Source organism: Saccopteryx bilineata, chromosome 8 (assembly GCF_036850765.1).
Source record: "Saccopteryx bilineata isolate mSacBil1 chromosome 8, mSacBil1_pri_phased_curated, whole genome shotgun sequence".
NCBI lineage: Eukaryota > Metazoa > Chordata > Mammalia > Chiroptera > Emballonuridae > Saccopteryx > Saccopteryx bilineata.
In genome coordinates, this window is record NC_089497.1 from 62,246,359 (window position 1) to 62,273,368 (window position 27,010).

Consider the following 27,010-nt stretch of genomic DNA (forward strand, 5'->3'; position numbering starts at 1 on the left):
TTGTGGGTGGACTCTGTCTATGGCTCTGTACACTTTCTGGAATTAAGCTCATGCAATTCAAATGCTGCAGATGACTGCTCAACCGAATGAGAGAGAAAGGCTTTTTTAAAGAAAAAAGAAATTTAATTTAACCCAATTCAATCTGAAGACATTCAAACCTAGTATTCCTAAAGTTATAATATAAAAATTCATATTTGTGGATGCTTTTCCCAACATGATAATTCAATAAGTCTGGCTAGGAAAGGGTACAGTAATTGCATTTATAATTTAATACTTTTCAAAGAATTTCTGGCTGATCTTGGATCTTTGCATTAGAGTACCACTACCTTAACTGAGAAAGAGAAAACAGTCTCCCTCTTGTCTGCCCTCCACATCATCTCCAGGCAAGTTTTTAGCATTTACTGAGGGATGAATAACATTCTGACCCTGTCCCCCAAAATATTACCATCCCCCTAAAAAACCAACGTGCATACAAATAACTACACTACAGTTAAATTGGAAGCCTCAAATGAAGAGTAAAATGTCTGTGAAGGGAAAAAAAAGGAAATAATATTTCTCCTTAAAGGAATTAGTGCAAGGCTTTGCATCTGTGTTTGGTTATGAACAAAGAACTAGATTCCAATAAGCAAAGGGAGGAGAGGGAACATCATCAGCAAAATTATGACTGTTTTAATGGACATCAATCTACAGAATGACCAGAGTCCAAACACAACACAGGAGGAGTGCTGCAGAGAAAGGCGAGGCTGAAAAAACAGTCTGAGGCTAATATCACAAGCATTCCTTAAAATCGGAAGTCTGAAGTCTATAATGTAAGAAATGAAGGGTTACTAAATGTTTTAGAAAGAGTGATAGCATCCTGAATCTGAAGATTATTTCTATGCTAGCCCCATAAAATAGCACATTCACTTTGTTTGTGTACACTTTTTTTGAAAGAAAGTCCATAGCTACCATCAGATTCTTAAAGGCTCATACAAATACGGTAATAACATTCAATGATGCAAACAGTAATAATATTCATAGGTAGTTTGAGGTGTTCATTTCTTTACACTTATAAGAAATATAAGAAGTGCTTAAATATAATGTAAATTTTGAAGCAAGAATTACTATTCTTCCATTTGCAATATTCTGAGTAAGTCAAAATGAAGAATATACTAAGACTGAAAGGCAAACCTAAAAAAATTCTTCTGAATAAATCAATTTCTTTCACCTCAGTGCAGAAATAAGCTGGCTGCTGAGGCTAGGAAAATTAGCCATGATTATCTACATACTCTGCTTTTAATGTTCATTAAAATAGGCTTACAGCGCTGGCCGTTTTGCTCAAGTGGTAGAGTGTCAGCCCAGCGTGTGGATGCCCCGGGTTCGATTTCTGGCCAGGGCACAAAGGAGAAGCGCCCATATGCTTCTCCGCCCTTCCCCCTCTCCTTCCTCTCTTTCTCTCTTCCCCTCCCGCAGCCAAGGCTCCATTGGAGCAAAGTTGGCCCAAGCGCTGAGGAAAGCTCCATGGCCTCCACCTCAGGTGCTAGAATGGCTCTGGTTGTGAAGCAATGTCTCAGCTGGGCAGAGCATCACCCCCTGGTGGGCATTCTGGGTGGATCCCAGTTGGACGCATGTGGAAGTCTATTTGCCTCCCTGCTTCTCACTTCAGAAAAATACAAAAAAAAGAAAAAAGGCTTACAAATCTGACTTTATATAAAATAATGCCTAAATTCAAACTTATAAATACATAATTAACAGATAGGTTCCTTTAACTGAGTGCTACCTTTCCTGGAAGCTTTTCTTAAAACTGTTTGAAAAGTCCTCTATCAAGGGGCACTTTGGTTGTTTCCATGTCTTGGCCACTGTGAACAATGCTGCGATGAACATGGGGCTGCATGTGTCTTTACATACCAATGTTTTTGAGTTTTGGGGGTATATACCCAGTAGAGGGATTGCTGGGTCATAAGAAGAAGATGTGCAAAAAAATGAAAGTGGACCATCAACTTACACCATTCACCAAAATAAACTCAAAATGGAGAAAAGACTTAAATGTAAGTTGTGAAAACATAAACATCTTGAAAGAAAACATAGTCAGTAACCTTCGAATAACTCTTGTAGCAATATTTTTGCCAATATATCTCCACAAGCAAGTGAAATAAAGGACAAAATAAACAGGTGGGACTACATCAAACTAAAAAGCTTTTTGTACAGCAAAAGACACCATTAACAAAATAAAAAGACAACCCACAAAAGGGGAGAATATATTCGCTAATACATCTGGTAAGGGGTTAATAACCAAAATTTATAAAGAACTTCTAAAACTCAACACCAGGAAGATAAACAATCCAATTTAAAAATGGGCAAAAAAGTTAAATAGACACTTCTCCAAAGAGGACATACAGATGGCCAATAGGCATATGAAAATGTTCAACATCACTTATCATCAGAGAAATGCAAATTAAAACCACAAGGAGGTACCACCTCACACCTGTCAGAATGGCGCTCATTAACAAATCAATACACAAGTGCTGGCGAGGATGTGGAGAAAAGGGAATCCTCCTGCAGTGCTGGTGGGAATGCAGACTGGTGCAGCCACTGTGGAAAACAGTATGGGAATTCCTAAAAAAATTAAAAATGGAACTGCCTTTTGATCCGCTATCCCACTATTAGGAATACTGTATTTTTTGCTCCATAAGATGCACTCCCCCCTCCCCAAAAGTGGAGGGGAAAATGCCCATGTGTCTTATGGAGCAAAAAATATGGTATTTTATTAAATATTTTAATACAGCATTTGGTTCAGAATATTTTTTTTTCTTATTTTCCTCCTTAAAACCCTAGGTGTGTCTTACGGTCAGGTCCATCGTATGGAGTGAAAAATATGGTATATCCTAAGAATACCAAATCACTGATTCAAAAGAGGATATGCACCCCCATGTTTATTGTAGCATTGTTTACAATAGCCAAGATCTGGAAACAGCCCAAGTGTCCATCAGTGGACAAGTGGATTAAAAAGTGGTGGTACATATACACAATGGAATACTACATGGCCATAAAAAAGAAGGAAATCTTACTTTTTGCAATGGCCAGGATGGACCTAGAGACTATTATGCTAAGTGAAATAAGCCAGGCAGAGAAAGACAAATGTCATATGCTCTCACATGTGGAAACTAAGGAACACAGTGAACTGAGGAACAAAATAGAGGCAGAGGCGGGGTCACAGGGACCAGAGGAATAGCTGTCAAAGGGAATGGGAATGAGAGAACAGGATCAGAGAAGGTGAAGGGATTAGTGAAATTATATATATATATAACAGAGATACAGATAACAGGACAGCAAATCTCAGAGAGAAGGGGGAGGGAGTTAGTGGGAGGGGCACAAAAGGAATGTAAATAGGGACATGGAGGAGGGGATGCTATATTCAGTGGGATGCTTGAATCCATGTTTACACATTAAATTAAAATTAATAAAAAATAAATTTCAAAAAAGAAATAAAAATAAATACTTGAATTTTTATAAAATTAAAAATAAAGAAGTAAAAGCAAGAGAACAGGGGGAAAAAAAGAAGATGTGGTACAAAACACAATGGAATACTACTCAGCCATAAGAAATGATGACATAGTAACATTTACAACAACATGGATGGACCTTGATAACATTATACTGAGTGAAATAAGTAAATCAGGAAAAGCTAAGTACTGTATGATTTCACACATGCGGATACAAAACTGACACTCATGGACACAGATCAAAGTGCAGTGGTTCTCAGAGAGAGGGAGGTGAAAGAAGAGGGGGCTGGGGAAAAGATGTAAAGAGGGACAAATATAAGGTGATGGAAAATGATTTGAATTTGGGTGATGGATATGCAACATAATCGACCATTCAAATTATATGGTGATGTTTATCTGAAATCTATGTATACTTCTTGATCAATGTCACCCTGTTGAAATTAGTTTTCTAAATTAAAAAGAAAAGTGTGAAAAATATACAGTTTGATAAATAACCTATGTAAAAGCCCATGCAATAGTATCAGATACCTGTATGGGCTCTCACCAAATATTACTACTCTGAGAGGTAAAGAACACAATACTACTTAACACACATAAAACTTTCATGCAAAGAAATCTGAATTTCTAACACTTTGATGGAAAATGGTCCCTAAGTCTGAAAGTTACAATTTTCTTTTTCCTTTCAGTTCGAGCCAGAGACAATGGGAAAAAAATATTAACTACTAAAATAGATTTCTTTGGGCTTCAATTCTTTATTTATACAATGAAGAGTTTGAACAATCTTAAAGTAAAATGTCTCGACTCCCTTATGCATCATTTTAATAAATCTGCGGGTGTTACCAGGTGCCAGCTGCTGTGTCTGGTTTATTACATTCGATGTCCTACAAGTAATCCATCAGTCAATTAGAAAAATAGAGCAAGGTTGAACAAATAACTTGTTCTCCCAAAACTAGTTATCTGTTATAGAATTTCCCAAATTCCTATACATTTTTACTGCAGTACTAAGGAAAAAGCTAAAACTTCCCTGAGTTGTCATGTTTATTAAGCACTCAACACTACATTCCTAAGAGGTACGCTTTACAGAAAACAAAAATTTTCCCTTAGTATAACTGAATAAAAATATAAAGAAAAATCACCAGTTCCAAATGCCAGTAGAAATTATTAAACTACACTCCACAAACCTTATAATTGCTTTTCTACCTTTGAGTTGAATCCTAATAAATATGCAATAGTAAACGGCTTTCTCAGTGTCATGACCCAGGAGAGAAACAAAGATGATGCCCCTTCATCACAACGCCTTAGTCTAGTCATGGCTAACATACAGTCCGCGGGCCAGATCCGGCCCTCGTAATGAGTTTATGCAGCCTGCGATTAAATTTTTTAATATTCTCCGCACGACGCACTGTGGAAATGAAATAAGTGGTACTTTTAAATCATTATACATAAACTTCGATATCTAACCACTGTACAACAATGAAAGTTAAAATCTCAGCTACTCAGAAGCGGAAGCGTCTTTGATTATTGGAAATCGAGATATTTAAGAAGATAGTGATACGTGGAAAAGAATTATGCATGTGACTAATCTAGGGTTAACTTCCAATAATTGGTCAAATGGGTATACGATACTTTTTTTTTTTTTTAATTCCATTATAGCCTGACCAAGTGGTGGCACAGTGGATAGAGCATCAGACTGGGATGTGGAGGACCCAGAATCAAGACCCCGAGGGCGCCAGCTTGAGCACGAGCTCATCTGGTTTGAGCAGAGCTCACCAGCTTGGCCCCATGGTCGCTAGCTTGAGCAAGGGGTTACTTGGTCTGCTATAGCCCCACAGTCAAGGCATGTATGAGAAAGCAATCAATGAACAACTAAGGTGTCGCAATGAAAAACTAATGATTGATGCTTCTCATCTCTCTCCATTCCTGTCTGTCTGTCCCTGTCTGACCCTCTGTCTCTGTAAAAACAAAACAAAAAAAACATTATAAAGATTTACAACTTTTGTACTCGTCTGTGCTCGATATGAACTGTTTGACGTTTAGCGGCAACGTGAAACCCTCATTCTTTTAGGCGGAGTTTGCCAGTGTGTGCACAAGGTCAAACAATTCATTATTTTTGTGGTCAAGTGTGCTGAATCAAGTGGCATTGTAGCATAGACAATAGCTGCAGTTGATAACTGAAAATGTGTCCAGGGTGCTTGTAAAACGAAATAATTGTTTTATTTGTGATATAACCCCTTCAAGCTCATTTTATCAATTAAATATTGTTCCGACTGACTGCGATACAGTTTGGATATTTATATGGTAGGTAATTATATTTTTATTAAATTAATATTGTATATTAAAATTTTTTTCACTCTAGGGATGGCTTCCAGAAAACGAAAAATTGATCTTGAATGCCATATATTATATTTAATGATGAATGGAAGTGGAAATATTTTTTACTATATACAATAATAAGGCAGTATGTCTTATTTGCAATTCGAGTGTAGCTGTTTTAAAAGAATACAACTTGGGAAGACATTTTGAAATGCAACATGCAAGTTACGCACAAAATTTAAATGAAGAAAGCCGAAAAAACAAGCCGCAGATCTCGTAGTAAAATTGACCCAGCAGCAAAATGTATTTACACAGCAAAATGGATTACAAGAATCTGCTGCTGAAGCAAGTTTCCTAGTAGCAAAACGAATTGCTCAATGTGGAAAACCTTTGCCAAAGGAGATTTTGTAAAAAAAGTGCATGTTGGATGTATGTAATGTAATGTGTACAGAAGCTAAACATCAAATTGAAAATAGAAGCCTGTCTCAGCAAACTATTGCCCAAAGAATAGAAGATATGAATACTAATTTAAATGATCAGTTACTGAATAATTTAGAATCGGCCCATTTTTATGCAATAGCTCTTGACAAAAGTTGCAATGTAAAGGATACTGCTCAGTTATTAATTTTTATCATAGCTATCACTGAAGGTTTTCAAATTTTGGAAAACTTGTCAATTGTTCCTATGAAAGACACAACAAAGGGAGAAGATCTTTTTCGAGAGGTTGAAAATGTTTTTTTAAATACAATATTGACTGAAAAAATTAGTGAATGTAACAACAGATGGATCACCAAATAAATATGACTGGAAATAATACTGGTCTCATAAGACGAATTGAAGACAAAATTTCTGAAATTGATCCAAATCATAAAATTATACCCATAACATTACATTATTCATCAACACGCATTATGCAAAAATATTTTAAAAATCGATCATGTTACAAACATAGTTGTGAAATTAGTGAACTTCCTTTGATCAAAAGGATAAAAACACAGGCAATTTATTGTACTCCTTGAAGAACTACCTACAAGTTATATAGATGTACTATATCACAATAAAATCTGTTGGTTAAGCTTGGGAAAAGTTTTAAGACGTGTGTGGGATCTTCAAGAGAAAATAAAAATATTTTTAACACAAAGAAAATGAGGATTTTCTTGAATTATCAGAACCAAATTAGATTTGTGCTTTAGCATTTTCTTTGGATATTCTCACACATTTCAATGAATTTAATGTATGTTTATAGGGAAAAAATTTATATGCTCATGATTTAATAGAAAGAGTAAAATCTTTTCAAATGAAGCTTAGTCTTTTTTCTAGAAATCTGGCTGAATGCAAATTTGATCATTTTCCAACATTAGTGACCGTATCTTTAAATATTTCAAGAGAAAAGTTTCAAGAAAATTGATAAATTTTTATCTATTATCCGAAATCTATTTTCTGTACATGTAGATGATGCTCCTGTTGATATACAATTAGAAATAATTAATTTATAATGTGATGAATTATTATATGAGAAATATTGAGAAGAGCAAAAAAATTTTTGCAATTTTTATCAGTGATTGAATAATGGAAAATATGGAAATTTAAAAAAAATTTGCCAGGGAATATTTAGTAATCTTCAGCTCAACTTATATTAGTGAACAAACTTTTGCTTTAATGAATCTAAATAAAAGTACAACAAGCTCAAGATTGAATGATTTACATTTGGAGGCTGTGTTAAGAATAGCTACTACAAATAGAGAGCCAGATATTTAAAAAAATAATAGGCGATGCAAAGCGCCTCAACACGTCACATTAGTTTTTTTGTTAATTTGTTGTACTAAATTACTTGCATTTATTCATAAGCAAATTACATAATAAAATTTCATTTACTTAAACAAATTGTTTCTGTATTTAACATTTTTTAATTTTAATATTTTGTCCGTCCCGTGAAAAAAGTTTTCTTTCTAATCTGGGCCAAGGGCAAAAACTGTTGGCCACGCGTGCCTTAGTCAAAGGAAGTGATTTTAATCAGGTAAAAAAAATAATCATCTGCCTAACCGGACAGCAGTGAGTGGATAGCCTTCGACTGGAACGCAGAGGGCTCAGGTTCAAAACCTCGAGGTCACTGGCTTCAGGGTGGGCTCATGCGGCTTGAGCGCAGGCTCACCAGCTTGTGTGCGGGGTTGCTAGCTTAGTATCATAGACATGACCCCGTGGTCGCTGGCTTAAGCAAGCAGTTACTCGCTCTGCTGTAGCCCCAGGTCAAGGCACATATGAGAAAGCAATCAATGAACAAGTAAGGTGCCGCAAACAAAGAACTGATGCTTCTCACCTCTCTCCCTTCCAGTCTGTCTGTCCCTATCTGTCTCTCTCTATCTCTGTTAAAAAAAAAAATTATCATCAATGTGTCATGCACCTTAGCCCCAAACCTTTTCCTCTTTTAAGCTCTCAGCTTTTTTTAAGATTCTACCCAGTGAAAACAAGGGTTAGCTAGGCTTGAGGAAGGAAAAACTAAAAAATTCAATGGAAAATAGCTGCTATAATAAATATAGCCATGGTTTAGCTTACGTCAGTCCTCTCCCGATTTCCAACATTATTGCTGTGCATTGAGTTTAGTTGCGTGATTTCAACATAAGGAATTTCCCCTGAAACAAGCTAACAATGACAACTATTAGTCACAATGCTTGCATGCAGCTCAGTCACCTCTGACCAAAATAACTTTCATGGTCTTCAGCTTCCTTCCTATTATAGGTTAGTTGGGAACAGAATTTCCCAAGCTCTGTTCCTAAAAACACTGGTGGCAAAAGATTCCCCTAAAAAACTCAAAGCATTCGATGAAAAGTATGTACTACACCTAACTCTTTAAGATGCACATTAGCATATTTTTTGTTTTTGTATTTTTCTGAAGTTGGAAATGGGGAGGCAGTCTGACAGACTCCTGCATGCACCCAACTGAGATCCACCCGGCACGCCCACCAGGGGGCGATGCTCTGCCCCTCTGGGGGGTCGCTCTGTTGCAACCAGAGCCACTCTAGCGCCTGAGGCAGAGACCACAGAGCCATCCTCAGTGCCCAGGCCAACTTTGCTCCAATGGAGCCTTGGCTGCGGGAGGGGAAGAGAGAGACAGAGAGGAAGGAGAGGGGGAGGGGTGGAGAAGCAGATGGGTGCTTCTCCTGTGTGCCCTGGCCGGGAATCAAGGCCGGGAATCAAACCCGGGACTCCTGCACGCCAGGCCGACGCTCTACCACTGAGCCAACGGGCCAGAGCCCCACATTAGCATATTTTAAACTTATATAAAAGAAACCTATAACTCAATAAATTTCCAAATTTATTTTGTGACAGCAGCTGGGGTTTTTTACATAAAAATTATAAACCTTACAGAATTAGTGTTCCATGAAACGTAACTTGGGAAAATGAATCTGAAAGAACTCATAAGCCCTTTTTGAAGTCATTTTCCAGCATTTTTAAAAATTAATCATATTAATCAGGTAGATGTACTTTGGAGTAACATACATAGTTGAATTCTGTGACATAGAAGACTTTTCAGTAAGGATATTTATTGGAATAAGAATTTAGCATCTCATCTCTCCCTTTTTTAAATCTTGAGACTCTAACCTATGCCCTTTCTTATGCCCACAGCTTCAGATTTTCCAGAGTTTGATAACTTGGATAGCAAAAAAAGGGAGAACAAGATAATTTCAATTCTATGGATGTAAGAACATCAGGATAAATAGGATAAAACCACAGAAGTCTTTTCTTCTCAACCAGAAGTCTTTCATTCACTCCCCTTTTCTGGCCATATATGTATTAACTTTTTTAGAGAAAGTCAGAGAAAGGGAGAGAGACAAGAACATGAAACTGTTCTTGTACACACCCTGACTGGGGATCAAACCAGCAACCTCTGCGCTTTGGGATTAACTTATTTTTAAAGTGCCAAAACACAGAGAAAAAATTTAGTAGCTAAAATGTACTACTATTGAGCTATTCTCTTAAATATTAGCTTCTATAAAAATTCTTCTAGAACGAGGAATTTGAATCAGTTTAAGAATGCTATGAAAAAATACCTTGGTTCACACTAGATTAATTTTTAATGTAAATTAGTTACTAAATTTATCCCTGAGCAGTTCATATTATAAATGATTTCAAATTGTTGGACTAGTGCCATAGACTTTTCATAACATGGTTGGCCTATTGTTTACTTAAGCAAAAAAATTTTTAAAAACCCACAAAGTTCTCTAAATAGTTTTATGGTCGTATATATTTGGACCTAGGTTTAAATATACACACATATGGCCATCTACAGAAATTCTCTCTCCCCTGCCCTACCCCCCACATATACTCTTAAGAGTTTTATTTAAAAATAACCAAGTTAGCCTGACCAGGCAGTAGCGCAGTGGATAAAGCGTCAAACTGGGACACAGAGGACCCAGGTTCAAAACCTCGAGGTCACCAGCCTAAGCGCGACTCACCAGCTTGAGTGTGGGATCATAGACATGACCCCACCCCATGGTCGCTGGCTTGCGCCCAAGGTCATTGGCTTGAGCAAGGGGTCACTGGCTCAGCTGGAGCTCCCTGCTACCTCCCACCCTCCAGCCCCCATCAAGGCACATATGAGAAAGCAATCAATGAACAACTAAGGTGCCACAATGAAGAATTGATGCTTCTCATCTCTCTACCTTCCTATCTGTCCCTCTCTCTGTCTTTCTCATTAAAAAACACACATACACACACAACAAAATTATACCATAACAAAGCTAGACATGTTAATCCACCTACACTATGTTGTATAACTCTTACTTCTCCTGTACAATGTTGTTCGGGGGGGGGGGGGTGGAATCTGTGCCAAGAGAAAAGGGGCTTTGGATTCTACAACTGGTTGTTTTGGGGGATTATAAAGTAGCCAAGACAGTTGATGCCAAATTTTCTAAAACAGGTTTGAATGAAAATCCAGAGGAATTTTCCATAGCCTTTCTGTTGAACAAAAAGTTATTAGCTAAGCAGACTCTACAGGGAAGTAGAAAAGTAGAAGGGGGGAGGTTAAGACAGTTCATGAGTCAAAGACAATGCTTTTTGAAGCGCTGGCCAGGAAAATGAGTACTATTGTCTCAGTCTCTTCTGTAAGGTGGCTTGAATTAAATAAACAAATCTGCATTATCATATGCCCTTCAAGGACAAACTTTTCTAATGCAAATTTTATTCATTTAATGTTAACAACATACCTGTTAGCTGAAAGTCACATTTTTCTTCCAGAAATCTTGGCATAGTGGTAGCTCACTTCTAATCTAGCCATCAGCTGAAAACTCAGAAAGTCTGAATGGAGTTTTTATTTTATTTATTTATTTATTTATTTATTTATTTATTTATTTTTGTGGCAGAGACAGAGAGAGTCAGAGAGAGGGACAGATAGGGAGAGACAGACAGGAAGGGAGAGAGAGATGAAAAACATCAATTCTTCACTGCAGTTCCTTAGTTGTTCATTGATTGATTTCTCATATGTGCCCTGACCTGGGGCTACAGCAGACCGAGTGACTCCTTGCTCGAGCCAGCAACCTTGGGCTCAAGCTGGTGAGCCTTGCTCAAACCCAATGAGCCCGTGCTCAAGCTGGCGACCTCAGGGTCTCAAACCTGGGTCCTCCGTGTCCCAGTCCGACGCTCTATCCACTGCGCCACCGCCTGGTCAGGCTGAATGAAGTTTTTAAAGGCTAGCCTTACCAAATCTCCACAACTGGAGTTCTCATTTAATCTCTCCACTGCCCAGGGGCAGGGGAAACATTTCAGGAGGTCAAACAGTAGTGGAAGGCAACGTACCAGAGAGGCCTTGAAGGGCAAGAAAACTCCTGAAGATTCCTCAACTCACACCATACAGGGGCATACTTAAGCCTGTATATTTGTCCCGCTCCCTAATTTATCACAAATCTCTCTATTAGAGAAATTTTAGTTGTTATAAAGAACAGAATGCGAGAAAAACACACCTTGCAAGAAAGCAAAAAGTTAAGAGCAATTATTAAATTAATAAGTGTCAGAGGCCTTATGTACATGATCTCATTTAAACCTCATAACAGATCTTTCAAGTATGCATAAGGATCATGACTTGTCAAATTTAAAACCCGAGTTCCTATATAATCAAGTGAGATAACAAAAGAGCTGCAAGTTAAACAGCTAAGACTCAAATCCAGGGAAGCCAACACCAACATCTACATATTTTATACTGTATGTCTAATATGTCACAGTATATCTAAGTCAGAAGCAGTCAGTCAAATCTGTATTGTACAGATATTCCTCTATTAGCTTATTATAGCTGGGACCAGTAACTTCTTCAAGTCACAGTTTCTTCATCTGAAAAATGGGAGTTATTCATCATTACACTGAATACTTCATATAGCATCACCATAAGGTTGTTTACTGTTATTATTTAGATTCCACATTCCTAAAATGAAGTGTTTTGGTTTCTCTTCGTATCTGTTTTTCCCTGGAGGGGGGAGGAATATCATAGGACACCAGTAGCATTTATAAGAAGCCAACTGTTACTCTCTCATTTTTAAATAGCTTTCCTGTCTACAAAATAGAATCACTTCTTTCAGTTCCCAGTTTCATCAGCAAAGCAAAGCCCTGACTATAGAGAAGCAGCACACTCGGTAATAAAGAGCTCCTGTGCTGATAACAGGAAGGATTGAAAAGCAATCCCGAATTCTTACTCGCAGTTCTGATTACCACAGAAACATAATTTGTTTCGTAAAGACACAGCTGCATACAGTCATGCAGGGTACCTCACTCTCACCTGACAATGAACAGGAGTCCTATGGGAACGAGGCTGGCTCTGTAGGAGTAGCAGTGTACTAGTGACCCTGATCGTATTGCTTTAATAGGATGATCGTAAGTGCCTGTTAGCCAAGGGTAGTTCCAGTTTATTAAATTATTAATAGTCCCCCCTTTAAACCTGAAAAGTATTTGTGATTACACAATAAATCATATAATCATTTTACTATTAAAAATGGTACATCATTTTCTTCCATATTATAAATCAAGACAGTGGCCAACAATAGCACAATAAGTGTGCAAGAAGACAGAATCAACACAAAGGGAAAAGAAACTAAGAAATGCTTAAAACATAACACAAAAGCAAGTAAAAGTTAACTGAATATTCAAATTTTACAAACTAAACACTATTGCTAATTTTAGTCATTTGGGACTTTAAAAACAATACCATTTAAAATATATATATATACAAAAATCAAACAGCATACCTCTAGATAAGTGAAAAAATTAACAAGAGTGAGAGCAATGACTGCTCCTTATCTCTTATAGGACCACTCTCTAACCGCTGTTCAAATGACACTTAACTTTTGCTCTCATTAACATTGTGGGAATAACCTATAGATAAATACCCTGTATTAGGCTGAGTAGTGTCCCCTAAAAATTAATTTCTACCAAGAATCTCGGAATGTAACCTTCTTTGGAAATAGGATCTTTGCAGAGGTAATTAGTTAAGAGGAGTTATATTAGATTGGCGTGGGTCCTCAAACTAATGACTGGTGCCCTTATAAGAAAACAGAGGGCACAAAGATATTACGAAGAAGGCCAGGTGGCAATCGGGGTAGAGAATGAGGTAATGCAGCAACAAGCCAAGGAATGCCATCAGAAGCTAGGACAGGCAAAGAAGGATCTTTCCAAACAGGTAGGTAGCATGGCCCTACCAATACCCTGATTTCAATTTCTGGCCTCCATAACAGTAAGAGAATGAATGTCTCTTATTTTAAGCCACCGAGTCTGTGGTAATTTGTTACAGCAGCAAAGGGAACTAATTCACACTTTAAATAATCCATTATCGTTTTTTTAAGATTTCAGCACATGCAACTGATCAAGGGGCAATAAGAAATGGTCCATGGAGGGCAATACTTGGGACTCTGTGCCCCAAAGGGGAGAGCTCTGCTGCCTACCCAGCAACCCTGCACTGAGCCCATGGATATGGAAAGGCAGGGCTCCAGAGCTCGGCCGCCCCTCCTCCCTCGGCTGGAGGGGCATGAACCAAGCTCTACCTCATCCTTCTTCTCCTGAATGCGTCGTCTCTCTGCCTCAATGGCCAGCTTTTCCTGGATCTCCTGAGCAATTTCACAGTCTTGTTGTTCACTAAAAAACAAAGGTCAAAACAACATGAGTAAAAGGAACAATTTACCGACGACTCACTATGAGCCAGTGCATATTTTTATCCCACTTAACCCTTTGAGTAGTTTTTTTCATGCTCACTGACTCCCAGGAGTGAGGTTTTTTTTCCAAATAATGAAATTAGTTACTTATAGTTTTATTAACTTAAATTCATGTTTGTTTGATAATCATTTATGGAAACAAGAAGTGCATACATTTACGGCTCCAGCTTTTACTGCTCCAGTTCAATTTAAAGACGTACATGTACAATTGTACTCTGGATGGTCAGGAGGCATGAGGACGCAAATGGACGTTTGTATTCCTCATAGGGTTAATCCTCACAACATAGATACAGAGCTTGATATAATCACCACTTACACATGAAAATACTGAGGTCCAGAGTAGTGATGTTATCTTACTAAGGTCACAGAGAAAATAAGTGGCAGAACAAGAATCTGGTCCCCAGACACTACAACGGATGGCTCCCTGGTTTTTCTACACTACTGTATCACCTCACCCTACTGGGACCACTCTACAGGGAGACAGGCACATTCTCTGCAAAGGAGATGTACATCATGAGATTAACGCCCACAGATACTCAAATACATAGAGAATACACAGAAAAACAATGAGTGAGATCACTAAAATGTCAATAATACTGTGGTCACCTAAGAGAGTGGTATGATTTAAAAATATTTTTTAATAAAATTCTAATTAGATTGTTTTCTGTTTCAATAATGCTTTAAAAAAGGGTGAACATGTCTATTCACTAATTCCAGTTTACTTAATATTTTGGCCACTAAGAAAACCAAATGTTTTGATACTGCTGTTACCATAGTTTTGTTCTGGCACTCATGCATTCAACAAAGGCTGGGGAGTCAACCTCGACACAGAACTGTTAGCTAGGAAATACGAACACAAACATTCTTAGACTTTACAATCCAAAAAGATGCTGGAATAAAATTACAATTATGATTTATACATGTAGTTCGTTTGCTCAACAAATATGTCTTATTCTTCCCTAGACTGTTGAACTTAAAATACTCAATCTCAGGGTTGGTTGTGTAATCTGTTTTATTGGACTTAATGGAGTGACATTGGTTAATAAAATATCTAGGTATTCAGGTGTACAATTTTAAAATACATCATCCGTATACTGTATTGTGTGTTTACCACCCAAGTCAAGACTACTTCCATCACCATTTATAACCCCACTACTCTCTTCCACCTCCCTGCAGAGGGTGTCTAATTAAGGGCAGTCTTTTGTAGAAGGGCAATACCTCAACATCTATGGAGGAACTGCAACACATACAGTCTATTCCAAACAAAATGGAGGGATAAAATGAAATAATTAAAATTATTTACATTTTACAAGGAAATAGACACTTTCACCATGTTTGCAAATAGGTAGATGTAGTAAAAACAAGTGTGTGCACACACATGGGTATATATGCACACAAAACAAAACGAGAGGCAAAGAATACAAGATGGATAGCACAGGTCAGAGCTGCGGGTCCTTTCTAGAATTAGCAGGAAAAGCCAGGATAAGACGTCTGTAGACCCAATTTCTGGTCCTGCCAGTAATCACACCCTCTCGTGTCATCTTGTCAGCTATAAACATTTTGGATTTAATGCCTTCATATTTCAGGTCTAATATTCCAGGATTCTTCACCTTTCCAACTAAAAAACTGAAAATAAAGAAAAATCTATTTCGTCTGACCTGTGGTGGCGCAGTGGATCAAGTGTTGACTTGGAACACAGAGATCGCCAGTTCAAAACCCTGCACTTGTCTGGTCAAGGCACATATGGAAGTTGATGCTTCCTGCTCCTCCCCCCCACTTCTCTCTCTCTCTCTCTCTCTCTCTCTCTCTCTCTCTGTCTCTCTTCTCCAAAATAAATAAAAATAATTTTAAAAAATAACAGTTAAAAAAAAAAGAAAAATGTACTTAATAATTTTTCGTTATACAAATATCCTCCTTTCATTCACTCACTTCTGATAATTAAGAATCATACACAAAATCATGGTTAGTCTTCAAAGACTCTGCTACTTAGATCTTCCAAACCAGATTAGAAGTAGGCATCTACTGACTACACACAAGCTGCTACAGATGGGAAGAAAGCAGAACACAGTAGAGAAGGCAAACCCAAATGGAAGTGTTAAAGGTCCAAATGTTAGAGAAAATAAAGAAGTGCTCAACCTGTGGTGGTGCAGTGGATAAAAAGCGTAGACCTGGAACACTGAGGTCGCCAGTTCAAAACCCTGGGCTTAGCCCTGGCCTGTTGGCTCAGTGGTAGAGCGTCGGCCTGGCATGCAGGAGTCCCAGGTTCAATTACCGGCCAGGGCCCGTCTGCTTCTCCACCCTTCCCCCCCTCCTTCCTCTCTGTCTCTCTCTTCCCCTCCCGCAGCCAAGGCTCCATTGGAGCAAAGTTGGCCCGGGCGCTGAGGATGGCTCCTTGGCCTCTGCCTCAGGTGCTAGAGTGGCTCTGGATGCAACAGAGCGACACCCCAGATGGGCAGAGCATCGCCCCCTGGTGGGCATGCCGGGTGGATCCCAGTCGGGCGCATGCGGGAGTCTGTCTGACTGCCTCCCCGTTTCCAGCTTCGGAAAAATGCAAAAATAAAAAAATAAATAAAATTAAAAAAAACCCTGTGCTTGCCTGGTCAAGGCACATATAGGAGTTGATGCTTCCTGCTCCTCCCCCCCCTTCTCTCTCTCTCTCTCTGTCTCTCTTCTCCAAAATAAATAAATAAATAAAAATAAAGAAGTGCCCGACCTGTGGTGGCGCAGTGCATAAGGCGTAGACCTGGAACACTGAGGTCGCCAGTTCAAAACCCTGGGCTTGCCTGGTCAAGGCACATATGGGAGTTAATGCTTCCTGTTCCTTCCCCCTTTTTTCTCTCTCTCTCTCGCACTTCTCGCTAAAATGAATAAAATCTTTTTTAAAAAAAGAAAAAAGTGAAGCTTAAGCTGAGCTTAATTATTTCAAACCATATTTCCAAGAAGGAGCAGTTCTAGTTCCTTTAGCTAATTATATATTGGGTTGGGGAATAAGTTCGTAGCGTTTTTATATTTTCTTTTATTTTATGACGATTTGTTTGCTGTTTGGCAAAGGGTAAGTATTCATTCAATAAAACTCTTTCTGCTCTACAAAACTATGTTAATTGTATTTTTGAGTTATTTAATTTTTTTTTAGTTTTGAGGCTTAGAAATGGAATACCCAGGAGGCAAAAATCAACATTTTCGACACCTGCTCTTCTTTGGTTTTCATCAAGGTCAAAAAGCTGCCGAAGCAGCCCGGGACATTTGCGACGTGTATGGAGAAGGTGTCATAGGCGAGTCTACAGCACGGAAATGGTTTGCAAAGTTCAAAAATGGCGACTTTGACGTCGATGACATGTGCCGCAGCAGAAGGCCTTCTGAATTTGATGAAGAACTGGGAAATGCTCGAAAAGAAAGCCACGGTCAACAAGGAGCTCTACATTGCCCAGCTACACCGCGTGAATGAGGCTATTCAACTGAAAAGACCTGATCGACATGGTCAAACCATACTCCTTCACGACAATGCCAGGCCCCATGTTGCACAAGGTGTCAAAGCCACACTCCAAGAGCTCAAATGGGAGGTCCTTCAGCATCCGCTGTATTCTCCGGACCTTGCACCGACCGATTACCATCTTTTCCGCTCCCTGTCAAACCATATGAAGGGTGTTACCTTCGATAACAAAGAGGTCCTTAAAAACTGGCTCAACAACTTCTTTGACACCAGACCAGGTGATTTTTGGCGGAACGGCATCAACAAATTGATCAAGAGGTGGGAAGAGGTTGTAAACAGCAACAGCAAATATATAATTGATTAACTTATTGATATAATTATTGTTTTTTGTTTAAATAAAAGTCTTCGGTAAAAACACTACGAACTTATTCCCCAACCCAATAGATTCCTGAGGAAGCAAAATCAAGTGAGAGAATAGTAGGTAGTCAACAATTCTGACAGGCCTGACTTTGGACGGGTATCCCAGGATCCAGAATGAATGAAAGGGTTCCAGTTTCTTAAAGTCTCCAGTGTTTCATCTTTCCTTTAGCAGTCAAGACTACCAGGATATAAAAACTGAAAATCTTCATTTTTAACACACTTATTTCAGCCAGAAATACCTCCAAAATCCTAAAGTCCCAGGCAGAAATATAATACCTGGTTCTTCTCTCATTTATGACCTATAAACCAAATATGATTTATATTTTACAGTGGTTTGTCTCAAAAACCTTTTTTGTTTGTTTGAATAATTTCTTAATAACCTCATTATACTCACTATAATTTACCCTAATTCAGGATCTTAAACTTCTGCATCAACTTCAGAACTAGCTTTTATAACAGAGAATTGTGAATACTGTAAAAGGCAATAATTTAGAATTCTTCAGTGCTCTAGCTCTGGCTCTCATCTTCACTCGGTCTGTGACACAAAGCCTCCATACATCCCACATCTGTCTCTTGTAACTCCACTAACATTACCCTCAATTCAGATCTCGTCATCTCCCTCCTCTCTGGATCTTTACTGTCCACCATCCTCCATTCAAATCTCATCATTTCTTAGTTTCACCACTGCTAAACAGCTCCTTTCAATCTTGCCCACTCTGGTCATTTACCTTCTGAGCCCCCCCAGGTAAGTCCCTAAATGAAAATCTAAAACTCCTCCAATAGTTACTGCTCTATTATTTATAATATAGAAATCTGTTAGACCTAAATTCTTTTACATAACTTATGTGACTTTTGTCCAGTTTTTGAATACTCTCCACTCCAGCAATACTGAAAACCTTGCAGTTACCATGTGTTTCCAGGTCCTCTTACCTCTTAACTTTATGTGTGTTCCTCCCTCTGGCTAGAATGGTTATCCCCAGTTTTCACTATATATTCCTAATTAACCATCCAGGTTCAGATTAAATATATAACCTCTGTTGGGACAGTTTTATTACTCTCTTCCCTCTTCATAGGCATAAAACTTACCATTCAATTCTCTCTGTGCCTTGTGCATGCATCTCTATGTATAAAGTATTCAGTGTTTTCCTGAGGCAATTGAAGGCAATGGCTGTGTCTTCATGTCTGTGGTCTCCAGTGTCTTTAATGTTGTAGGGATAGCAAGAGTCAATAATAATGTTTATTTATGTTTGACCAGGCAGTGGCACAGTGGACAGAGAATTGGATTGGGACACAGAGGACCCAGGTTTAAAACCCCAAGGTCACCAGTTTGAGTGTGGGATCATAGACATGACCTATGGTCACTGGCTTGAGCCCAAAGGTCGCTGGTTTGAAGCCCAAGGTGGCTGGCTTGAAGCCCAAGGAGGCTGGCTTGAGCAGGGGGTCACTCGTTCTGTTGTAGCCCCCAGTCAAGGCACATATGAGGAAGCAGTCAATGAGCAACTAAGGAGCCACAATAAAAAATTGATGCTTCTCATCTCTCCCCCTTCCTGTCTGTATGTCCCTATCTGTCCCTCTCTCTGTCTCTGTCAAAAAATAAAAAAGAATATTTACAAAATAAGGAAGCTGAACAAAAAATGATTAAGTCCTTTTTATCAATAATAGACAAATCCTTCCTCAAAGGCAGCAAAAATAATAGGCTCTCCTGTTCATTTAAACATGAGAACTAAAAAAAACGGAGGGGTCCCTCCAATTCTTTCTTTACCCCTTCCTCCTCAAAATAATATCTTTTGATTAAATCTACTAGAGATATTAGGTACAAAAGCTACTCTCAAAGAAGAAATGTACTTGTGATATTAGGGCATTGAAAAATAAAAAGTTATTGTGCTGTAAGAAAACTCAGATATGATCTTTCTATTACCTAACTATTAAAAGAGGAGACTGAGAAAGAACTTTTGCCAGTTACTGAAGCCATGAAGAGAACTGAGTAAACAATTCAGAACTTTCCAGAAGATTCTACTTGTACCTGAAAAGCAAGGGGTTTAAGCAAAAGGGGTTTGAGCAAACACTGCTAGGATAGCTAAAATAAGCCAATAAACTAATAACGTTCTTTCATATACAGCAGTTCACTGGATCCACCAAAAAGCCAATGAGGCAGAGGAGACAATACTATCTTCCCCAGGTTACAGAGGAGAACAAGTGGACCGAATGTCTTGAAGTCATACAGTTAAAACGCTTCGAGTTCACACCAAAATACACATATTCCAAAACCAAGTCAGCGTTCCAAATGCAAAGAACATTTTCCAAATCAAAGAAAAGGATGGATACAAACACAGAGAGATTTTTTACTATAACCATGACAGAAAACAGAGGAACAGAAGGAGACTCTGCTCCTTCCCTGCCTGCACGCTGCTGAGCCACATGGAAAACCAGTCCTGGTGTGACCCCTCCCACTCCCAAAGTCCTCACAGGTCTTTGTAGCGCTTCTGAAGCTGAGCCTGAGCCTTCAGATCTTCCTCTTGGAGCTGCTTAGCCACCTGGAGGTCATGCTGGACCAAACGGCTCCTCTGAACGTTTGATGCCAAATGATGCTCAACTGGACAGAAAGATTGAGGAGAGAAATTACAATGCTTTGGCTTGTTAAAAATAAACCTCATAATAAACTTAAGAAGAGCTTTTCCATTAAAGAGCTTCATATCCATTACTTTATTGTTTGCTCTCAATAACGCTGAATCAGAGGCAGCACAGGATTATTATCCCCATCTTTCCAGGAAAAAGAAGATCAGAAAGGTCAAGCCTTTGGTCACACAGCAAAACAGTGGCAGTGCCAGGAACTCTACACAAACTTCCTCAAGTCAGGGCCAGTGCTCTTTCCACAAGCTGCCACAGGACTTAAAACTACATTTTTCAATACTTATTTTTTATATTGACACAATAATTAATGTTTCATAAATTTCATATTCATAAATATGTACTTTTGTACAACACATATAACTTAATTTCTTTTTCATAATTATACACATAAATATGCAGAAAACTCCAGTCCAGAGACCTTCACTGACTAGAAAAAGGCCTTCAGGCCCCTATTCTTAGGGAAAGAAAGAGATCCCTACGTCAGCCTTCTACCTACCTCAGATACATGTGTGGATGAAAATGGGCCACATGCTAAACCTGACAAGCTCAGAGAACGAAAGTAATCACACAAGATGATCTTAGACTGAACTCATTTTCTTAACTAAAACTCACGGCAAACATGTCCTAGGGCAGGCGTGGTCAACAGTGTTTGCCCCCGGGCCAGATTAGAAAGAAAACATTTTCACAGGCCGGAGGAAAGATAAAAATTAAAAAATGTTAAATACAAAAACGATTCATTTAAGTAAACAAAATTTTATTATGTAATTTGTTTATGAATAAATGTAAATAATTTAGTACAACAAATTAACAAAAAAACTAATGTGACCCGTTGAGGAGCTTTGCATCGCCTATTTTTTTTTAATATCTGGCTCTATACCTGTAGTAGCTATTCTTAACACAGCCTCCAAATGTAAATCATTCAATCTTGATCTTCTTGTACTTTTATTTAGATTCATTAAAGAAAAAGTTTGTTCACAAATATAAGTTGAGCTGAAGATTACGGAAGATATCGTAGTTTATGTATAATGATTTAAAAGTACCACTTATTTCATTTCCACAGTGCGTCATGCGGAGAATATGAAAAATGTAACCGTGGGCCGCATAAACTCATTACGCAGGCCATATCCGGCCTATGGGCCGTATGTTGGTCACGCCTGTCCTAGGTCATGACATGTTTACTTAACTGAGCCTGTTTACTGCCTTTTTGCATCTAAGATAACATACCTTTGAAATGTCAGAGTAATCCCCTTTTCCAGACCACTCAGGACACAAACTCTAGCAGGAGATCAGAGAAGCCCTCATTGTTATCTTACTCTCCTGAATATCATCGCCATGTGCTATAAATGTTCATTATAACTATCTTGTACCCACCAATATAAAAGAAGTATGTGTCGCTCCATTTTACTCTTTTATTTATTTATCTAATTTTTTTAGGTGAGAGAAAGGGAGATAGTGAAGCAGACTCCTGCATGCGCCTTGACCAAGATCTACCCAGCAACCCCATCTGGGGCTGATGCTCGAGTACTCAGCTATTTTTAGTGCCATCTGGGGCTGATGCTCGAGTACTCAGCTATTTTTAGTGCCTGAGGTGCCACACTCCCACAGAGCTATCTTCAGTGCCTGGGGCCATGTTCGAACCAATTGAGCCACTGGCTGCAGGACTGGAAGAGGAAGAGAAGGGGGAGTGGGGGGTGGATGAAGGGAAGAAGTAGATGGTCACTTTTCCTGTGTGCCCTGACCAGGAATCGAACCTGGGACATCTATACGCCGGGCCGATGATCTATCCATTGAGCCACTAGCCAGAGCCCCATTTTACTCTTTGTTCAATTCCAGAAAGTTCCCTGATTTGCTTTCTCCCACTTACCTAACCTATCACCAATGGATTTTAGGTAACCCTCTGTATGCCTCTTCCTTTGATTGTAATATATAAAACAAACTGCAAAACTGCCTTTCTCTGAAGTAGTTTCTCAATCTGTTGAGATTTTGCTTCTAGGCAATTGTCAGTTGCCTCAAATAAACTCATAAAACTTCTCTCCTGGTTTACATCCACGTACGTATAACCAACGTGTCCCTCCTACAACACTATGGCCAATAAAAATTCCACGTCCCTCTTTTCCTCCAGTGTACTCAGCAATCTTCCATTACCTGGCAGCTGTTGTACAGCAAAACTCCCAGAACTTCATTCTTCATCCAGGTGTCATCTGCCTAGATAAATACCTCAGGGGGAATGGAAGGTTCTGCCTGGTGACTGCTCTCTCCCTGCATCACCCTAAGAAAACTGCCTCAATGCTTTGGCTTGTTAAAAATAAACCTCATAATAAACAAGAAGAGCTTTTCCACTAAAGAGCTTCATATCCATTACTTTATTGTTTGCTCTCAATAACGCTGTATCAGAGGCAGCATAGGAATTATTATCCCCATCTTTCCAGGAAAAAGATCAGAAAGGTCAAGTCTTTGGTCACACAGCAAAACAGTGGCAGTGCCAGGAATTCTACACAAACTTCCTCAAGTCAGGGCCAGTGCTACCATCACAAAAAAGAAAACTGAAGGGGCATGAATGTGGGCTATTACTCACTCTCTTGTTCCTGCAGGCTGTGGGCCAGGGTGTGGTCCTCCAGGACAGCAAAATCTCGACATACTGTAGAGGGTGAGGGGGGAACAAAGAGCATAAAGGAAGACTCATTAGTTGTATTTTCACATAAAAATAAAAGCATCTTCTCTACTTCAAAAGTCAATTCTCATATTTTAGGAGAATCAACTCTATAACTTGCATTGCACAAAATAATGACCAGTTAGCACAGTCTTCATTACAAAAATCCCACACAGTACCTCCTCAGTAACAAGTGCAGGTTGGTTGAGAAACACTACTCTAGATTTCTCTAAAGGCTGAGCTGCCTAAGAAGAATCTGCAAACCAAAAGAAAATGGGAACCCTGGAGGGTACCAGGACTCTGTCCCTAACACTATCTCCACCTGGAGATGCAGGCAAGAGCATTTGCTAGCCTATTTTCTTAGAAGCAAATGAGAAGAGGTCATCTCCAAGGTCCATTCTACCCCAAACTGCAATTTAAACTTCTGCTTCTTAAAACAAACATACAGGCACAGGACTCATGAAAAGTACTGCCCTGGCCAGCTGGCTCAGTGGTGGATCATCAACCCATCTTTTGGAAGTCCGGGGTTTGATTCCCAGTCAGGGCACACAGGCAAAGCAACCATCTGCTTCCACTTCTCCCTTTTTATCTCCTGCAGCTATGGCCCAATTGATTAGAGCGCATTGGCCCTGGGCGCTGAGGATGGCTACAGGGAGATTCTGCCTCAGGCACTAAAAATCTGCTCCGATGGGCAGAGCACTGGGCCCAGATGGGGGTTGCCGGGTGGATCCTATTGGGGCACATGTGGGGAGACTATCTCCCTTCCTTTCACTTAAAAAATGCTATTTTGTTTGTTGGTTTTGGTTGGTTTGTTTATTTGAAGGACATGTAGTTTAGATGATATGTTCTTACTCTATTCCAAATGTGTAACTGGCATTAAAAAAGAAAATTCCCCAAAGCCTCAAACTACTGGAATGTGTAGGACTTAAGAACATGTCCCCTAGGGCCTATCGGTGGTTATGAATTTCTTTCTACAGTTTTGGATTTGCCTGTAAGGCTATTTAACTAAAATGGAATAAGAAACACTCCTTTGCCATTCTTAGCACTATGTATGTTCGTACATACATTCATATAGCCTTGTCTCTTACTGCAACAAGAAAAGAAGCAGAGTTTAGAGACTCTGTTAAGGTTACTTTGAAATGGTTTTATGATGGAGGAATCACTTCTGCTCAAATTCTGTATTAAACTGAATATGACCTGCTTAGCTTACCCCTTGCTCAAATGCAACTGCAAAACCAGTCAATCCAATAGAAAGTTGTGTTCAGATATATTCTCAGCAAATTCTAACAAATTGAGGCCCAGATGTGAGCTGCCAATATTTCACAGGAAGAAAGTGCTTGCAAGATAAACTAGTTAATCCTCCCACTTAATAGGTGAAGAAAATGCGGGCCACAGGGAAGAAAGAACTTATTAAGGCTATATATAGTTGGTTGGTCATAGGGCTAGGAGTTAGTTTCTGAACCAACCAGAGTTCTTTCCTTCCCTGAAACCACGACAGCCCTCCTAAACTCCAGGCAAGCCACGGTCAGAATAGCCTGAAAGAAGTTACTGTACACTAACCAACATGAATTCTCTAAAACACTTAGCTAATTAATATCAAAAAATTAAACGGGCTAAGATAGGTATGGATTTAGTTCATAGAAAAAATATATTCAGAATGAATTAGTCAAAATGAACATAATCACATCTTGTGCAAAAGAATGCTATTTTAATACACAGCCTTACTAGTTGAAGCACTTTAATTATACAACAAAGGATTTTGTATACAAAAGTCAGTACTAATTTTAGATTAACTAAGACTAGATTAATTTTTTAGATTAATCTAAGTGTTTTCAAATCATGGGTACCAACCTATTATGAGGTCAGAAAATCAATTTACTAAGCCTGGGACAAGCACTTAAAAACGGACAGCCTAGAAAATAGGAGGATAATCACACACATACAGCAAACTATATGGTTTGAAGAAACGTTTTCAGTTGTATACATACATGTGTTTACATGATATGTATTATGTCACAATGTAGAACATACATCACTCTGTAGATTATGATCAAATAGTTCAAAGCCACTTCAATTTATATTAGAGTAGAAAGTTATACCAGAAAATATATTTTACATGTTTTTAGTGTGATGAATAAAACTTAATAATCATAAAATTATTGCAGTTTTCCACGTGGATAACCATGTGAAGAACTGAAATAATTTTGTATTTATTTTAGTCAGCACAATATTAAAAACATAACGTTATAGATAGATATACCTGAAGTAAAATATGTATTTTTTAATATACAGCACTGACATAAACTGAATTGAGAATAGTGGGTGCCTGCAGAGAAAAGCAAAGGGGCAGAAGTGCTTTAGTTACACGCCATTCTACTGTTTTATAAAAGAAGAAAGAAGACTGAAGCCAGTAAGGTAAAATATTAACATCTATTCAATTTAGGTGGTAGCTTCCTGGATTTCCATATTTCCTGTGTTTGTGTAATGTTTTATATTTCTATACACCATATTGTTTTTTGAGCGAGAGAGATGAGAAATACCAACTTGTAGTTGCTTCACTTTAGTTGTTCACTGATTGCTTCTCATATGTGCCTTGATGGGTGAGTGGGGCTCTCAAGCCGAGCCATGACCCCTTGCTCAAGCCAGCGACCTTGGGCTTCATGTCAGCAACCTCTGGGCTCAAGCCAGCAACCTTGGGATGATGTCTATCATCCCATGCTCAAGCCAGCAGCCCCACGCTCAAGCTGGGGAGCCCACACTCAAGCTGATGATCTTGGGGTTTTTAACCAGGGATCCCAGTTAACCAGATCAAGGCCCTATCCACTGCGCAACCACTGGTCAAGCTATATACATCACATTTTAAATTCTATAATTAAATATAAAACTTTTAAAAATCCATATCTTTTATTCCATCAACAGCATATATTGAATATTTAAGACAAGTACAACAAATTTAGGTCTTACTAATTACCTTAACAATGACTCTTCTGATTTCTTAATATTTAAACATAAAGACTGAAGTATATTCAATTATTGTGATTTGACACTTAATTTTCTCACAGCACAGGTTGAGTGGGTAACCAGAAAATATGCTATGGCCTGAGCTAGAAGGCAATGCAGCTCTTCAAAAACTACATGGAGGCCCTGGCCGGTTGGCTCAGTAGTAGAGCGTCGGCCTGGCGTGCGGGGGACCCGGGTTCGATTCCCGGCCAAGGCACATAGGAGAAGCGCCCATTTGCTTCTCCACCCCCCCCCTTCCTCTCTGTCTCTCTCTTCCCCTCCCGCAGCCAAGGCTCCATTGGAGCAAAGATGGCCCGGGCGCTGGGGATGGCTCCTTGGCCTCTGCCCCAGGTGCTAGAGTGGCTCTGGTCGTGGCACAGCGACGCCCCGGAGGGGCAGAGCATCGCCCCCTGGTGGGCAGAGCGTTGCCCCTGGTGGGCATGCCGGGTGGATCCCGGTCGGGCGCATGTGGGAGTCTGTCTGACTGTCTCTCCCCGTTTCCGGGCTTCAGAAAAATACAAAAAAAAAAAAAAACTACATGGAAGTACACACACTCATACACACAAGAGTTGTATTGTTAACAAACTGACTTAGCACTTCAGAGATTACTAAGAACTTCCAAATATATAATCTCATTTATACTGACATATTATATCTGCCCAATCCACAATTTCTTCTGAATCCACTTTAGTCCCTTTCCAGATGTGTCTGTATTCTCTGTATCACTGCCCTAATGAAAAAAGGAAACTAGTCACACACACAGCCACCTTTATAATATAGTAACAAGATTGGGAATTACCAAGAACATTTCCCAGTCAGGCTAAGGTCAGAGGCTAGATCTTTGCTTCTTTTCTAATCACCTCTACTTTGAAGTAAACAGTACAAACAGTACTAA

The 27,010-nt window shown here is 39.0% G+C and overlaps 1 protein-coding gene across 4 annotated transcripts in view; it reads right to left on the reverse strand.

Annotated features, from left to right (window-relative positions):
- The window catches only part of CCDC50 (coiled-coil domain containing 50), a 77,523-nt gene that overhangs the window by 21,781 nt on the left and 28,732 nt on the right, over window positions 1–27,010 (reverse strand). For 3 of the 4 annotated variants that reach the window (XM_066241906.1, XM_066241905.1, XM_066241908.1), the window contains exons 2-4: window positions 23,041–23,103; window positions 20,301–20,427; window positions 13,817–13,907 (exon numbers count right to left, since the gene is read on the reverse strand). In XM_066241906.1, coding sequence (XP_066098003.1) covers window positions 13,817–13,907; window positions 20,301–20,427; window positions 23,041–23,103 — 281 coding nt within the window. The remainder of the gene's footprint in view (window positions 1–13,816; window positions 13,908–20,300; window positions 20,428–23,040; window positions 23,104–27,010) is intronic. The other variant, XM_066241907.1, reaches the window with a different exon arrangement.